The 18,916-nt window shown below is 28.2% G+C and overlaps 1 protein-coding gene across 1 annotated transcript in view; it reads left to right on the top strand.

Annotated features, from left to right (window-relative positions):
* LOC142321172 (cell adhesion molecule Dscam2-like) overlaps nucleotides 1-18,916 on the top strand; it is a 348,909-nt gene that overhangs the window by 317,108 nt on the left and 12,885 nt on the right. Inside the window, exons 20-26 of the mRNA XM_075359167.1 lie at nucleotides 2,084-2,240; nucleotides 3,583-3,724; nucleotides 5,533-5,753; nucleotides 7,744-7,932; nucleotides 12,014-12,304; nucleotides 16,881-17,016; nucleotides 18,443-18,603. Of these exons, the coding sequence (XP_075215282.1) occupies nucleotides 2,084-2,240; nucleotides 3,583-3,724; nucleotides 5,533-5,753; nucleotides 7,744-7,932; nucleotides 12,014-12,304; nucleotides 16,881-17,016; nucleotides 18,443-18,603 (1,297 nt within the window). The remainder of the gene's footprint in view (nucleotides 1-2,083; nucleotides 2,241-3,582; nucleotides 3,725-5,532; nucleotides 5,754-7,743; nucleotides 7,933-12,013; nucleotides 12,305-16,880; nucleotides 17,017-18,442; nucleotides 18,604-18,916) is intronic.

The raw sequence follows: 18,916 nt of genomic DNA, 5'->3' as shown, positions 1-18,916 counted from the left end.
TGTAAATGATCCAGAAAGGATTTTTAAAGTTTCTATTTTTTATTTCTATTTAGGAACCTGCTTTATTGTAAATATTATAATTATATTTATTGTTATTAACTTATTTAGTGTGTGTGTTGGTATTAATAATTTTAGTAGATTAATATTTTTTGATTAAAAAAAAATAATAATAAATGTTGTAATGAATGGTTATTGAATAGACATTATTAGAAAAAATATTTTTACAACTGTAATTATTTATTAGAAATATTTTTTGTCACCAGCTTTTTTAAATATACATTTACAGTTTTTAAAATACAGATTTGACAAATTGTCAACAAAATCATGTTCTAAAAATTTCAATAATGAAATAAATAAAAATTTAACACTTGAATAACAGGTGAAAAATTGTTGGTATAAGGGACCATTAGCTATATCATGAGTATTTCTTCGTGTTGAGCAATTCCTCCTATACTATTTTATAACTTTTAAAGTGCAAAGCATTTTAAAAGTTATAAATGTCGCGTGTTCAAAATATGTGGAATTTCTTCTTCAATCCATATAAATCTTCTTTTTTTTAGCTATTTATACTGTATATGTTTGCTATATTATAAATATATAGAATATTACAGGAATATTGTTAATAATTCTCTTCTTAAAAAAACTAAAAAATTTCTTTAGTATGCAATTGAATAATATATATTAATTACTCAGCTGTTCAATTAAGATGTTGTTTTTGCCATTAAATGCTGCTTTTACATTAAATACTCAGTATAAATGTTGTATCCTGTCTGTATAAATCCCCTGCTACATTAAGGCACTTATACATATAATTCTATGAAATTGTGTATTCCAGTAAAGAATTGTTAATCTTATTGTCTGATCCATTCTTGTATCACATTCTTGGCCTGCTTATTGTTACTGAACTTGGTGCCACTTAGAAATTCTTTGAGGACTAAAAAAAATTGATTATGCAAGATTGGGCTTGTAATGTGAATTTGGCATGATCCGATTTTTGAATAGTTTCTTATGTCTTTTGTGCGGTATGGAGCAGGTATTATCATGCAAATGAATTATGCCTTTGGAGAGAGAATCAGGACATTTCTTCTTATTGTGGGTTTCACTATATTTTATAGCATGCCATAATAGTTCTCGCTGTTGATTTTATGTTCTTCTAAATAATTACATTAAATTGGGCCTTATAGCCTAAAATGTTGTTACCAAAACTTTACCAGCTGACACATAGGTTTTGAATTTTCTTTTGGGCAGGCAAACTTTATTGTTTAAATTCTGACTCAAAGTGATGTCATCACACCTATTATGTGATCTAAAAATATCATTACCTTTAGTTAAAAATCATTGTTTAAGCTCCTACCAATGTGAATTTAGGTTTCTTTCTGATCTTGATGTACTGTCTTAGAGCCCACTTTAAATATATTTTGCATTAATTGAACCTACTGTTTCAAAATTCACCTTAAACAGGTTTTGCAGGTTTTGAGATTATTCAGCGTATGGATAATGGAATGGATAGTGCCCATGGGTATTCACACTAAAACTTTCAGTAATATCCCACATTATTTTGCATCTGTTATTGCGAATAAAATCGTTAATATTATTTTGAAAAAGTGTCAGTTGATGAAACTTCTCTCACTAAGATGAAAATTCGTGACACTTGATCTGCCTGATTTAAATCTTTCAATTCACTTATTTACACCTTTCAATTCACTATTTACACATGTTTTACCATATTGTTTTAATATTCATAAGTTAATTTTTGCCAGTTTTACACCTTCAGGAAAACATTTAATTACATCTCCCATGGTACATGTCTTAAGTAGAGCCAACATTTTGAAATAATCAAAAGAGGTTTATAATAATAATAATGGAAATTCTTTTGGAAAAGATTGATAATTTCTTTTTTAAGGTGCCAACTAGAACATCAAACAATTTCAGTTATTTTATTGAATAGTTTTTCCACTGTTTCCGTATTCTCTTTCATTTTTGAATGATCCGTATTTTTATATATATATTTTTTTTTTATACACAAACTGGTTATTAGCTAAATTATCATGCTTAATATACTGTTTGTTTTCTATGTTTTTAGGAAGTTTTAAAAGAAATTGTTTATGGGGATAAAATCCATATGCACGAATGTCGTCGCCTTAAAGAGTTTCAACGATATAAATTTTGGGTTTCGGCATCAACTAGCGTTGGTGAAGGACAGGCTAGCATTAGAATAACTCAGTCTCCATTATCTCGAGGTAAATGAATTATTTATTGATAGTTGATGTTTTGATCTTGTGACGGATGTGTGAAACAACACCAGATGTGCAAAACGCACACATCACTTGGTGACTGAATGATGCTTGATTGTCAGACTGGTTGCCTTAGGGGTGTTTAAATCAGAGAGAAAAAAGTTAATTAATGATTTATTCAGATGAGTTTATATTATATTTTTCATGTTTCACATGTAATTAATGCCAGTAGCATTCATTGACATTCTGAATAAAATTTAAGTATAATACGGGTTTTTTACCTACATCAAATGTTTTAAATTGGCTTCTCTGGTGGTCAAAAGTTACACTAACACTGCTGCTTACACTTCAGATCTAGCTGAAATTTTGTGTATAATTATTTTGGGTCAGGAATTATATATGTCATGAGTAAAAGAGTATATAAAATTAAAATTGTTTTTTTTTGTGTATTGTCCTAACAAGTTTTATTTATATGAAATGTATTAAGGTGTGATTTTTTTGGCTATGTTTAGAATAAGTTGTTAATGTTGGTTTATTTATTATGATTGTTACTGTAAGATGTTTGGCAAAACCAACATTTTGTTCTTTGTGTTTATTGCAACTTTTTATCCACATTTTATGTCTATGCTTTATATTGGCATTTATTCATCCATTATACCTTAGTTTGAGGCTGCACCTATTTATCCAACTTAAATTTTGTACAGATGGAACATATATTTATACATTCTTGAGACATTTGTTATGTGACGGTATTTTTTTAAAAAGCATTATTGCACCCAGCTTATTTAGATTTATGAATAGTAGTTTCTGAATGTTTATAATTATATACAAAATACACTTTAGAATGTATATATGCATTAGTGTAATGGAATCTAAATTCCAATAATGGCAGTGTTGTGTTGTTACAAATTTGTTGATTGTTGGAGTGTTTGTTTTCAAAATTTTTAAATTTGTATTTCTTTTTTGTTGTATATATATTTAATTTTTTATAATAAAAAACCAACTTGAACAACCCAGGTTCAAAATTACAAAGTAAATGAACTGACATTTACCTTATTTTTCTTTTCTTTATTCTAATAGCACTTTCATGGGATCCTACATCATCAGTTGCATATAAATTATATAAAATTATTTACCTAAACAAAACATTTTTTTTTTTTAGAAAAAATTAAAAGTTGTTTATTGAAAATATTATTACTGTTGTTAGAAATATTTGTCAACAAAATTACTTAAAGAATTACTGACCTCAGACTAAAGAATACAAAACTAATATAATCAATTCTTATTTAATATGCCTGCGATATTTCTAATATTATTTTGCTTCAATATCTGTACAATAAATTTTCAGTTCCTGCCCGTATTGCATCATTCTCAAATAGTGTAGTTGGTAGTATTGGTTCACGAGTAAGTCTTGGTTGTCATACAGTTGGTCTTCCTGCACCTACTAGAATTTGGAGAGAACCTTCTGGTTCTCCATTGCCAGTTGAAAGGTAATCATTTTTATTAACCCATTTTTTTTTTTTTAATCTTCCTTGATAAATCATTTTTTACCATAAAAAAACCTTGTATTGCATTTGATAGTACATGTTTTCGTTTTATCACATTTCATTTTCTTTTATTGTCATTCATAGTTATAGTTTAATCCAATCTTGGTTATTTTTTACCTTATTTATTTCTAATCAATAAAATTAAAAATTATTCTTTATTCTATGTAGTTGTATTTAAAATGCAGTAATAGATTTTTATTATTATATTATTTTTTGACAAATAAAATGAACTTGCCAAAGCACTCATCAAAGTAAGTTACTTTTCTGAAGTGAACTTTAGAGTGAAAATGTACTTCATTTCTGTTCCTATTATTTCTGTTTCATTATTATTTCTTCTCCCTGCTATTTCATCCAAAACTCTGTTGCTTATTTATTTTTTATGAAACTGGATATATTTTAATTGATCTACACAAGAGATATGCTATTTTTCTCCAGAAATATAGTGTGTGTTAATTGTGATTTCATTACATTATTGTTTGGTTTACCATCCTGTTTATTCATTATTTTCACAATATTCTGTTACCCTTGTTACTTATAACATTTTAGATGTTAAGAAACTCTTGAGTTTCATTTTCTGTTTTTTATTCATTATAGAAAAATATTTTAGTGTAGTAGAGCAGTGTTTTATTAGGGTGTGTAAAGCTGCATAAAAATAATGAAACAGTTTATAATAAATAAAAAGTACTTTAATTTACTTATTATTATAATTTTTTAAATAAATAATACTTACGTAAAATTTCAGTTATAGGTTATATCTTTTACATTAAATTTTATCATTTATATCTATTTTTACATGCATCAATCTAAAGAATTAAAACCAAACTTTAATAATTTAAGAAAAATGACTCATACATTTTTTTTTTTAATAATTGATGAATAAGCAAGTGAAAACTCCCAGAAGTAAAATCATGTAAGGCTTGAACAATTTAAGTATAAATTTCATCTAGAAAAATACAAAAAATAATGTACTACGTTACTACAATTATAGTACACTTTAAGGTAAGTTACCAAAACCATTATTCTTTTAAATGACTGTTTTTTTTTGTTTTTTTTTTATAACATTCACCTTAATTTAAATAATTGATTAAGTAAAACCAGAAAATTAAATTTAATTTAAAGCAGTTCATAAAAATACTTTTTTGTGTTATTTATTTAATGACAAAATGTTAATGTTTAAAACAATTTTTATTGTTAAAAGACACTTAGAAATTTAGCCTTGGGATTTTTAACACCTGAGTCAACAATATAAACATTCTATTCATGTTAATGCCGTTTAAAAACATTATTGCGTAAGTTGTAAGTAGAAATGTAAAAAAATATCATCAGCATGTAGACATGTGTAAAAAAATATATCAGCATGTAGACATGATACATAAAAATTGAGTAAAAACAATTCCCAGTGTTACAAAGAGCTTTACAAAAATTATTATTAAAGGCACATGATCCTTCAATGGTTAGAGAAAGTTAGTAAAAAATGTTGATATAAGCTAATGAATATAGAGTATTGAAGAAAAATCAGTTTTTCAAAAATTGTAATTAAAAATTAAACTCTAGACCTCCTTTGTATCAGTTCATATTCCACTTAACTGATTCATAGAGAATGCTTATTTTAATATATATATATAATTAGAATAGAACTCTCTTTCCTGATCTATCAATAAGTTGTGCATATATCAGATTTTAATTACATTTCCTTTCTTTAACATTATCTTTTTCCTGAATTTTGCTTAAAAATTTATTCTCTCTTTTAGTGTTCTAGCTGATGGCACTCTAGTTTTAGGACCATTAACCATGGATTTGGCTGGTAATTACACCTGCTTAGCTGAAAATGTATTTGGAAGGGATCAGGTGATCTATCATTTATCAGTTATGGTTGTTCCTGGGCCACCAATATTAGCTGTTACTGCTGTTGGTATGAACAGTCTAACTGTTCAGTGGAAGTTAACTAGCGATGGTGGGAGTCCAGTTGTAGGTAATAATAATTAGTGTAAAAATTTATTTTTGTGTTTTATTTCACTAGTTTATTTTCCTAATTATTGTAAAATATTACAGGAAAGTTTTGCTAATATTTTTTTTTTCTTAAGTTTTAAAATTTATAATAAATGTTGATTAAAAGGTTTTACAGTTGTGTTACAGCAATCTTTGTTTTTATTAAAGTATCTCTTATTTTTACATATTAGAAACTTATTAGCCAAATTATTTTACTGTACCAGCGAAATAGATGACATAATGTTTTTACAACGTAAATTTTCTAATAACTCTTCTGCTTATTAATTTTACCATGAAAATAAAACTTTTTTTTATTGAACTAGCTGGCCAGGGCTCACTTTTCTTGTCCAACCATCTGGCCAGGGGGTGGACCCCCTTGAACAAATAATAATGTGTTAAACAATAATACGTTTATATCCTCATGTTTGTTAGAATATTAAGTAGTATTTTAGAGATATTCATTAAAGAAAAAAATATTAGTAATTTTACTTAATTATATATTTTTTTTTTGCCCTGGTGACAGAAATATAATTATATACAAGTATTAATACATTTACATATTACATATATACATTATTCTATATCAAGAAGCATGGTGTGCTTCTATACTTATTTCTTTTTATAAACAATTTCAAAAAACTTATGTCTACAATAGTTTTTTTTTTTTTGTGTAAGATAAATAATAAGTATAATAAATGTTAATGTATACAACATGCTGTTTATAGTACACAATACAACTTATTACAATCCACTGGGTTGGTCTAGTGGTTGTGAACACGTCTTTGCAAATCAGCTGATTTGGAAGTCGAGAGTTCCAGCGTTCAAGTCCTAGTAAAGGCAATTACTTTTATATGGATTTTAATACTAGATCGTGGATACTGGTGTTCTTTAGTAGTTGGGTTTCAATTATCCACACTTCTCAGAAATGGTCGACCAGAGACTGTACAAGACTACATTCATACATAACATCCTCATTCATCCTCTGATATAATACCTGACAGTAATTCCCGGAGGCTAAACAGGAAAAATGAAATACAAGTTATTACACAGTTTTTATTTAGTTCACTTTTTCTGCTAGATGGTAGCACTTAACAACATTCGCACATAGCTGCCCAGTGCACCACATGGTCTACTTTGCGCCTATAGCAGCTAAAAATAAAAATGTGAGCACATACAGCAAAGAAAGCAATGCACCATATGTTTTTATTGGAGAGTTATTAAAATTAAAAATTTAAAGCATTGAGAAATTTTTTTGTCCGTAACTTTAATACATCCATTTTAAGTTTCTTACACCAGTTAATTCTGGATTTTAGCTGTAGTAAATGATTATTTTATCTGTGCAACACATAATTTTCAATGCCTTTTTGAGATAAAATGCATTCTGATAGATAAATTTTATAAAAAACAATAAGACATCAAATAAAAGTATTTAACAAAGATCATCTTATGAACTTACATAAAGCAGTAGTTAAAACTTCATTTATACTAATTGACCAACTGACATGAAACAGGCTAGCCAAATTTCTTTTAGAAATTTTCTATTATTATTATCAAATCAAGAAATTAAAAAAAAAAATATTATATAAATGATTAATAGGTATCATAATTTACTCTTCATCACACCAAAATGATTATAAAACACTGAGAATTCCCATACATTAAATCATTTTTACATTTTATCTGACATTTAGCAGTATCAGTTGTAATTATTTTAAATCTTAATAATGACACAAGTTAAACTTGATAATTAGATTAGATGTAACAGTATAACAGTGAGCAAGACTCTTGAAAGTGGTGGAAGGCCATATGAATTAGAATGCAAGCTGCACTTGTTCATCAGAGTAAGTGAATGGATTAGAATTTGTATAAACATCCACGAGTAAATAATATAACTTTTATTTAAAATATTTCATGCATTAGTGGTATTTTGAAAAATGGTGGATAAGATTAATTATTTAATCATGTTATTTAAGGATACAAGCTAAGTTACCGGAAGCAACCAAATGGTATATGGGAAGAATTATTCTTGGAGCCAGATCAGCAACTATACACAATCCATAAGCTCCAGTGTGGATCAGCTTATGAGATATACCTACAGGCCAGAAATGTTGTAGGACAGAGCAAGCCAAGTCACCTTCTTTTAGCATCAACTAAAGGACATTGTATGTTGTTCTTATTATCATTAATATTTATTTTTAAAATATTTTTATCTAATTAAATACCTTTCATTTGTTATATTATTTATGTACTATATTAATTGTTTATTATATTAATGCTTTGTTTATTATCTTATTGTTTTTATTTATTAATATTACTGTATACTACATTAACTTTTTTTTATTTGCTGTATTCTTTAAAGTTTTAGAAGCAAATAAACTAGTGATTATTCTTAAATAACAATTTTATTTACTTTCTAAAATTATAAGACTTACTTCCTGATTTTATGGTCATGATTAAACAATATTAAATTAAAATTATTTTATTCATGAACAGAATTAATGATACCAGACATTTGGGTACAATACAGTCAACTGTCTTAGAAACATTTGATATAACACACATATATAAATTAAAGAGGTTATAAATATTTATTTACAATTATTGAATAGAGTACTGATATTGTTTATAATAATTCAAATTTTACAAATATTTTAATTACTAATGTTTACATATTAAAACCATATTTTCAATAAGTTTAACTTTATAACTAAAGTCAGTTTCCAATAATACCCTTTAAGAGTATTATTTTAATCACCAAATATCCTTTTTGCAACAATAGGCCAAAATGGTTCTTCTGGTTTATAGCATCACAATCACAGATTGCAAGCTCAGCCGTGATCTATTTAGAAAACTATTCCCAGTTGAGGAATTCACTTTTATTGTTGTTTTATTAGTAATATCCTTACATTTTTATCTTTACAAAATCCTATTTAGTTGCAAAAATCTTCACCAATCATAATTTTTTTTTTTAAAATGCTAAGTTAATCTGAACAACCAACACTGAATAATCATTCAAGGCAGTCCTTCTGTGGGTTGATTATTCTTTCCTTCTACAATCAGTTTTGTTTATCCTGGATCTTTTCTTCCATACAATAGATAACTATGGGAATTATATCAGCTACAACACAGGCACCATATGGTAGCCTTGATTTTATTAGGGTTTGTGAGGCCTGAAACTCTTTTACAGGTTTGTCTATAAACTCTCCTAAATATTACAGCAAGAGTCTCAAAAATAGCTTATGTTTTATCAGGTAAAATTAGTCCTTAAAACTCCTGTAATCTAAATCGGTGCATGGTAAGTAATTCTGTCATGTTACTTTTTTCTAGATGTTGTGTCAAACATTATCTGGTTGTGTATGCTTGTGAGTGTAAAGAAATTAGTTTACATATCAAATAACTCTTGGCTTTGTGCATTGTTGCATAAATTCTTTTGTGCAAGTTCCAAACTCATTTGCAACTTACATATACACAAATATGATTTCTTCAATGGCAAATTATAATCAGATCTGTATATAGCCTAATGATTTATTTTGTTAATAAACTCATTAATCTAACTTTTCATTATTATTGTTATTATAAAACTCATAATTTGAAGTTTTCTTGATGAATAAGAATTCATTAAGAAATGAAATTCAGTGAAAGTTGTTGACTTTTAATTTACTTAATGATTTTTAAATGACGAGGGTCATTCATTAAATAAACATTTTTAGTGCAAGCAATTGAAACTTTTGTAAGTGTTAGTTGGCAACCTTGCAGAGAGTGTTACTCAGTTGTTTGATTAATATTTACATAAACATAACCTCTAAAATCTTATAATGGCTTGTCCACTTGAAGAAAGTACTTTTGAAGAACAGCGTTGTATGATCCAATTTTTACTTTTGGAAAGTGTACAACTGTCAGAAATATTCACTTTGTTGAAAAAAACAATGCAACAGTAGTTGCATGAACTGTGTGAAGGTTTACGCATGTATGGAAAAGTTTAAAAGTGACAACAAAAGTGTGACCAATGAGCACCACTCCAGGCATCAGAAAAATTGGTGGGGATTACGTGAAAAAGTAGATAGAAACATTGTATTTATTTAATAAACCATTTCTGCTGTACTGATGTTTGTCTGTTTAATTATTGATGATATACATTCAGACATATGTATTTCATTCATCTTATTTTCTTTTCACTTCTACAACTTAGAATTACTAAATATGTGAAATATTTTTCTTTTTTTTAAAGTAATATTTGTCTGTTTAACTCATATTTGGAATTTATTGCTGAAGTCTAAATTGTAAGTTGTTTTTTTTAGTACTGATTGTTTTTTACATGCATAAATGTTTTGGTGTTTTTATTTTATTCATTTTTATTTATTAACCCAGTCAATGTGTAGCATTTCTAGAGTAAGATATACTAAAAATGTCAAGCTTTTATTAAAATAAAGCAGAATTTTTTTTTTGATTAAATAACATTTAATTTTTAATATAAAAATATGAAAAATTCACTGATGCCGATAAACTACAGAACATGATACAACAGAAACTTTTCATTGTTCAAGATCATTTTATATTTTTATTTTCTTACATTATATGATTTTTCACTTAATTACCATAAATAATAATTTTTCTTACATTTAAAAAAAATACTCTCTACAAATATTACAAATAATTTTTCTGAAATCTGTTGTAAAATCCTAACAGGATTATAAAAGAATTATAATTTTTTTTTTTGGTATTTATAAATTTATGACTATTAGTTTGCTCTGTCACATAATTGAAGTGTGATATTGTTCACTAAATTGGACAAACAAAAACTAACCTATAAACTTACATTCACTTATAAAACAATTAAAAATTAATTAGTTACATAATATCAATAATAAGTTGTAAAACCTGAAATGAAAATAAAATAAGTGATTCAATAAAATTCTGTTCCAAAAAAGTAGGGTGTATAATGCACATATACAAAGAACATTGTGAATGTAATTATTCATTTTCTGAATACTTATATTTTTATTTAAACGAAAAAAATATTATTAAATGAAATTGATGTAAAAATATACTAAAAAATACAGACAAAGAAAATATTATTACTGCTGTATGTGTGAGGGTTTTAACATTGCATTGGGAGTACTGATAAATCCTTAATACAGCAGTATGTTTGGGAAGTTGTTGTGCATTGGAATAATGTAAGTGTAATAATGAAACTTTCTTAATTATTACTTTGTAAGCCACAAACCCCTTTAAGTGATTCTTTCACCAAAGACATTTAATTGAAAAAGTCACTAACCTGTTAGCTGTGGCACCATCTTGTTGCAACCAACGGTAATTGATTTCCACTTTTGTTAACTGACTAATGAAGTTTGTTAAAACAGCACAATAATGGTTGCCATTAACTGTATTTTCAAAAAAGATTGAACCCATAATGCGCATTCTACTCACATTGACTCAGACTCCAATTTTCGCTTCGTGTAATTCATGGGGGATTAGTTGTCAATGTATTTTGTAAATTAATATACCTTCCCAGATGAAACTACACTTCATCTGTAAAAAACATAATGTCAAGGATATCTGTGGAATTTTTATCTATAAAATTTTAAACAATTGAGAGTAATTTAGTCTTTTGGCATGATAACACTCATTATTTGTAGGGGAAAAGTTTTAATTCTTTTCTTACAGTTCTGTGTGCAGTAGCAAGTCTGATATCTTGCTGCTTTGCTGACTTACACATTGCCTTTGATGGAATTTCAGCCATAACATGAAAAATATTAAGCAGCTTCTATTTGTTTAGTTTAGGTGGTCTTCAGTTCAATCAGTGTCCTCAACAGAGCCCATTGCCTTAAATATTTTGATAAGAGTTCGAATTACATTGCAGTGAGGAACGGGAGTATTTGGAATCTTTACAGAAAAGAAGCTTATACTAAATCATATACTTATCACCTTTGTGAAAGACATGTCCAATGAGAAAAATGTGTTCCTCTACCGTTGAAAGGAACCATTGTGTTTCTCGCACTAATGATTCCGATAAACAAAACACCACAAAATGAAATGAAGCACGTTCAATTACAACTCAACAACTGACGTCTTGGTTTGTTATTGAGCAATGCCCAATGAACTCACAAGACAACCAACCTAATGCCAAAAGAACAGAATGAACAACATAATTCTAAAGCATACTGCTCAGTAACTTTCCAAACTCTCTGTATTATAAGGGATTATTTGGATTTTATTATTAACGTTTTTTTTTTTTTTTTTTAGTGCCAAGTGTTCCTGATATTGATGAAATTTTATCAGTAAATTCAACATCAGCTATGGTTTATTTAGAAAGTTGGCCAACAGGAGGATGCCCTGTATTACACTTCAGTTTATCTTACAGAGCTCAAAGTGAACCACAGTGGCACAATTTAGGAACTGAGCTTTCACCATTTGAAGATATTTTACTTCCTGATCTTTTTCCATCTATGCGTTATTATCTTAGAGTAAGTGCTTTTTCAGAAGCTGGCACTTCTCATAAGGAATATGTATTTGCTACAAGATCAAAAACTGGAGGTATTACCACTATTTTATTCCTTTTTTGTTTTTAAATTTCCTACAGTAATTTTATTAATAATAGATTTTCTTCTGAACAATGTATAAAAATATTAATCTTTATATTTTTGAATTTAACACACTGACAGTTTAGTTTATTCTGTGTCCCTGCAGTATTCACCATAAAATTTGACAAGTTATGTTCTGTCAGTTATACAACTGTATTTATTTTATTATTATTTTTTTTTAACGACAGTTTTTTAAACTTAATACAAAATTATAGTAATGGTAAATAAAAAAAATATATAAAAATGTATATTTACACAATATCATAAAAAATAATTATTCTGATTGTAAATAATATAAGTACTATAATTTTTGCAAAATTTAAATAAAATTATAAGGCATGATTAAAAAATAAGGACTGATCAGTAAGAAAATGAGAACAGTTGAAAAAATAAATTTGTTAATGGTTTCAAATGTTTACATATTTACTTCTCTACATAATCACCATTTCGTTACAAACATTTTTGATATTGTGAAACAAGCTTTTTCAAACTTTATTGAATAAAATTCCACCACCTGAGATTGTAGCCACTTTTGCACAGAGATTTTCACCACTTTCCTCAAATTTTTGAGGTGCAAACCAGTTTTTGAGGTTTAGGAAGAGGTGATAGACACTGGGGACGAGATCAGAGCTGTAAGGGAATGATAAAAAATCTTCCATCCAAATTTTTAATTGTTTCTGTTGTGCATGTGGCAGTGTATGTATGTGGTGGTGAAGTACAATTCCTGACATCAACATTCCCCATCATCGGTTTTGAATGACATGACACAGTGTAGAAAGTCTTTCACAATAGATTGTGATGTGATGGATGTTCCAGATTCCATGAAATCAATCAAAAAGACGCCCTTTTGGTCCCAAAATACAGAATACAAGACTGGACTTGTTTGAATTTTTCACTTTAAATGAACGAGAATGATACTGTTGCGTGGATTGTTGTTTCATCTCAGCATTGATGAATGAAATCCACATTTCTTTTTTTTTCCATAACATGGAAAAAATCTGCCTCTTGTGGTTAATGTAGTAAGAAAAGCATATAGATGGCATTCTGTGATCTTTGTGAGATTCGTCAATATTTTCAGCACCCATCGTACACAGTTTATAATAGCCTAGAGTGTCAGTCATGATTATCAACAATGTTGTCTTTGAAACTTCTGGAAATTCTAGAGAAAGATTGCTAATCGTAAAGCGATGATTTTATCTCACTTTTGCTTTCAGATGTTCAACAAGATCATCAGATCAGACACTAGACTTGCTACTTCTCTATTTGTCATGAATATTTTAAATGCTTCCTTAAACTCATGACACCATTGACTCACTTTTCCTACTCTCATTGCAGTAGGCCCATATGTTTGACACAATAGATGGTGAATTTCAGCAGCATTATGTCCTCTTAATCTCTTAGAAATCTAATCACTTATCAAACCTCACTACTGATGAAATGTTTTATTATATTCCACTCATTTTAATACACTGTCTCGCAAAGGCAAACAACAGTGACCTACCAGCATTGTGGCGGTTATATGCTCAATAGTCCACTTAAAGCTACTGTACATATGTGAACCAATCGTGTTGCCATTCACTATTTATAATTACTCATTTGCCCTAACTTTTGAACTGCAACTCATAGTTACACTTAATAGTAGCCAGGTTTTAGGAAAAATTAATTAACATACAAACTGCAATAGAAAAAAAGGTTTTGTATTTTAATAATAAAGAATAGGTGGATGTTTTGATTGTTTTATATTTAATTAATTATTTATTATGAATAAGGATTTTGTTAAAGGGTAGTAAATGATGTAAACTGTTGAAATTTTTATTAGTTCACTATAAATTAAGATGGATCGTATTTATAGTTGTAGTAGAGTAGTAGTGGCAATTCTAATTCTTTTCATTTACAACTGACATTGTTGTAAATATTATTGAATGTTTCATTTTATGAAGTGAAGAAACATAAGAAATAAATAGTTTATCAGATAAGGACGTAGTTGGATATCTATTTTTCAGTTTCATAATTATTCTGATTATTCTTTTTAGAAAACTTATTATTTACTGTTAATAGTTAGTGCCAGAGAATGCATGAATATATTGTTCAGTATGCTTTTAAAATGATTCAGTTGACTGACTTACTAGTATACTAATTAGAGTATAAAAAATATAATAAAAAACCAGTGAATTTGAATATTTTATTAATTTTTTTTTTTAATTTTAGTACATAAATTTTACATAGCAGTTAAAAATAGGTATTCAGTCCCAATACATTTTTTTTTATATCCAGCATCATTTTTAAATATTAAATATCCAAAAGAAAAAATAAAACTGCTGCAATAAATGCATCAGAAGGGCTGATTTCCAATTTTAGTTAACCTGGAAAGTGTTCCCAAAAACCCCATTTTTTGCCTTTTAACTCTTGTACCTGTGAACCAATTCTCTTAAAAATCAATAGGGCTGTATTCCCAATAGGTTTACATCAGCCCACCAAGTTTTCTCAAAATCAGTTTATATTTATGTATAGTAGAGCAGATGAAAATGTTTTTTATATACGCACATACGTATATAAATGTGACCAGATGCTGTAGTGATTTCCAGATTCTTTGGAAATCTGCAAACAATTTTTGGGATGGGCCCTCCATCCCATCCCCCCTTATTCCATGCCCATATTTTTATGGTCCTGCCATTTCTGTTTTGCTTTTCTTTTTCTTAAATTAGTTTAAGTTCATTTGGTTTATCTAATAATAATCATAATGTCACCTCCTGACATTATGGTCCTTCCTGATTCTTCAAATTATTTTCTATAAGTGACTTTTCTATAAGTTTAGTATCTTCTCAATTTATTAAAAGTTAACTTTAACTTTTCTGTAACTGGTTTTTTCTCTGAGTTTCTTTTTAGTTTCTTTATTTTTCTTTACACTTAAAGCCTTTCACAGTTTTCTTCTTTGAAGACTACTTTCTCTGATAATGTAGACTTATCTACCTCTAAGCTTTTTCTTTAGATTGAATGCCTGAATCAAAATGTAAATGATGAATTCATACTGGAAGTTCCAATATAAATAATTTTAAAATATCAGACCATTGCTCTGTAACTGAGTAATTATTGTTAAAAATATGTTTGTATGCTACATTTTTCATTAATTGTTACTCAGAAAATAAATAAAAAATTAATACATAAATTGTTTATATATATTATATACTAATGACTAATTAATACACTGTATGCCCAATGACGCCATTTGTCTTAGCATAAACACTCACTTCTGGTATTTCAGCCATCTCTTCTTCAGTCTCTTCCTCATATATATTACATTTTTAATGTAGTTTATTTTGCAGTACCATCCTTGTCATTGTTTGACTTGACATCCTGCACATGCCCAATCCATTTCAGACTTTCTTTCTGTACTTTGCTCAATTTTCTCCTTTTTCATTCTTCATATGCCCTTATTTTGCCAAAAATTTTAATATCTTTCTTCTCCACTGCTATAGCAAGCAATTACGGGTGACAGTTTTTTCATATTCTGATCCTTAAACTGAGAACTCATGGAGAAGACAGATAAATAGTGTGGTGGATGTATGGGTAGCATGTTTTGACTAAATAAGAATCATCTGAAGAGACATGATGACAGAGTGATATAAATCATCTAAATATTTTCAGTTGTGATTTTGTCTTTTTGTATTAAGATATTTTAGCTTCTGTACATTTTTCAGTTATTAATAAATTAAGTGAATCTATTATTAAGAGTAAACTGGTTTTATTCACCCATTTTTATCTTAAAAGATGGCTGTAGATTTTAGTGTGTTTAAAGGTTAACATTTTTATAAAGAAAAGTTTAAATCATTCTACAGAATGAAAAAAGAACCACACCAAAAAGGAATTTTTAGTTGAAAATTTACCCCTCAAATTCAAAATAACGATGTGTGTTTAGTATTATGATTAAATTCTTGTATTTTGATCAAATCTTCAAGATATATTTAAGTTAAGAGACTAGAAATAAACTATTTCGTAGCAGATAAGTCACAAAATTATAACATTCTGTAATGAAGTGGTGTATGAATTGTAATATCTGCAATTATGACCTATATACAATACTACTTCTTTTGTCATTGTTCCATTTATCATACTGGTGTTAAACAAAGGACTTCATGTTTCTGTTACATTATTATACCATGCGTGTTGTGGCTGGCCTCAAATCTTAGGTGTTCAGAATGTTTGATTGGAATTAAAAGTACATTGTAGCCAAAAAAAAAATCTTTTGTACTATAATCCAAGTTCATATCAGATAACTAAAAAAATTTTTAGAGCCAAAGAAAAGAAAGGATTCCAAAAACTAAAGGCATTTTTAGAAGTAATAAATGCATCTTTTGCACCGAATTTATGTCACTGATTTTGTTAATAAAAGTGATGAAAAATCTGTGAAATGTTTTAACGAAAACATTTTAGTGTCTTTTTATCATATGATTTTGTAAAAAATTTTAAAAAAATATATTACTTTTAATTTTTTTAAATTTATCAGAAATAAATTTTATTTTATTTTTCAGAGATAGTACCTCTTGAACTTATTCCAGAACAGCAGAGTTCAGTGCTAGAAGATCTCAATATTATAGTACCTGTCATGTCTGGAATTGTGTGTTCATTAACATTTAGCATTTGCTCTTGGAAACTTTATCGAAAAAGGTGAGTGTATGGATTGATGCAGTATATGAGTGTATAAAAAGGAATATAGGATTTGAATTTGTTTTAATGTCTCTTGGATGAGTTGTACAGTGTTAATTTAAAGTTAGAATCAAAGACCATAAAGGACAGTTTTAGTTCCATATATGACCATTGATTGATTCGCTATCTTTTCGATTGATAGCGCTTATAACAAAGAAGGAGAATCCTGAACAGAAAGCCTTGTGTGTTTTGCAGTTTGCTAATTATAAATCTGTTTTTTTTTAAATTCAAGGTGTATTCTATACAAAGTTTAATTTGATCCTCCAAGTGACAGTAAGGTTCATCATTGGCATAATCGGCTTGAAACAACTGAATGCCTGAGTAAAGGAAAGAGTACAGTACAAACGGGGGTGTTTGAAAGAAATTTTAAATGTGTCAGGAAGTCTTTCCTGCATAGCCCTAAATAATCAGTTAGAAGGCTAGCTGCAGACTAACTGTGTTAATGATGACAATATGGAAAGCTTTAAGGAAACAAACAAATGCATATACCATTTACAGTTCTTACGAAATTTGAGATCTACCAACTACACTGCTTTTGGCGACTTTGCTATCAAAATGTTACAGCATGAAAATAATGATTTTCATGATCGAATTGTGTTTAATGATGGAATCAACATCTCATGCTAAAGAAAAAGGTAACATACATAATGTTTTTATCTGGCAGCTAGAAAATCCCTATGAATTCTCACAATGCAAAGGGACTCCCCAAAATTAAATGTTTTCTAAGCAATATCTCAACAGGAAATTTACAGGCCATTCTTTTTCACTGAAGCAAGAATTATAGGAATTGCTTACGTGGATGTGATGCATATATGGTTCTTTTTCATCTGCAAGATGGACCAGAGAATTTTATTTGGCAACAAGATGATGCGACTCCTCACTGACATAACTCTGTGTACAGAATCAATTGAATGATGTTTTGAAGTTTCCCCCAACCATTGTATTGGCTGGCACAGAGCCAGTAACAAAACTTGTTTGCGATGGCTTCCAAGATTCCTTGATCTGACCCATCTTAGTTTTTCCTTTTAGATTTTATAAAGGATCTTATGTACGTGTCTCCACACCTACTGATCTACCCAGTTTGAAGTATAAGATTGAAACAGCTGTTGCTTCCATTTCTCCAGACATGCTAGTTACTAGTATGGGACTAACTCAGTATAGTACAGAAATGAACTCAGATGGCAGTTAGCAATATAACTAGCTAGCAGAAAGTTATGTTAAATGGGCAGTTAAACCAGAAACTTCGCAAAAGAATAATTTTGGCTTTTTATTATAATAATAAAAGTTTATTATTTATGAAGATATTTTGTTTTAAAATTGTTATTTTAAAATGATCTAATTATTAAATTTCTTTTTCCAACCATAGTTGATAAATTGTCATTTTCAGAAATTATACAGGGAATAAATCAGCAGAAGATTGCCGAAGTAAAAGTTTGGTTGAACTTGAAAACCAAAGAAATTCTGATCAGCAAGGTCATACTTATTCACCTTCTCCTCCAAGAAAGGCTGATTCTTCGTTAAGTGCAAATAAAGGAAGTGATACTTCAGGTAACTATATGATTTTGATGTAAATTTCTAATTTGAATTTTCACATTCATTTGTGAATATATAACACACACACAGAAACATCATAAATTTTTTTGGGGCTGTAATTTCTTTGCGGTTAATTTTTTTAATCAGTTGAATTGTATCCTCTTAATTGAATTTGACTTTTTTTAGCTATCAATATTCACCTCTGAAGCTACTATATGTGTAACAGCAATTTTTTTTTGACATATTTTTTAGTTTGTAATTAATAATTTTTAACAAAAAATGTTGAATTCATAGATTCTAAAATCCTTTTATATAAATTTGTATTAAT

This window comes from Lycorma delicatula, chromosome 3 (genome assembly GCF_047948215.1).
Source record: "Lycorma delicatula isolate Av1 chromosome 3, ASM4794821v1, whole genome shotgun sequence".
NCBI lineage: Eukaryota > Metazoa > Arthropoda > Insecta > Hemiptera > Fulgoridae > Lycorma > Lycorma delicatula.
Note: the sequence above shows the minus strand (reverse complement) of the source record. Positions and strands in the feature narration are given on the sequence as shown.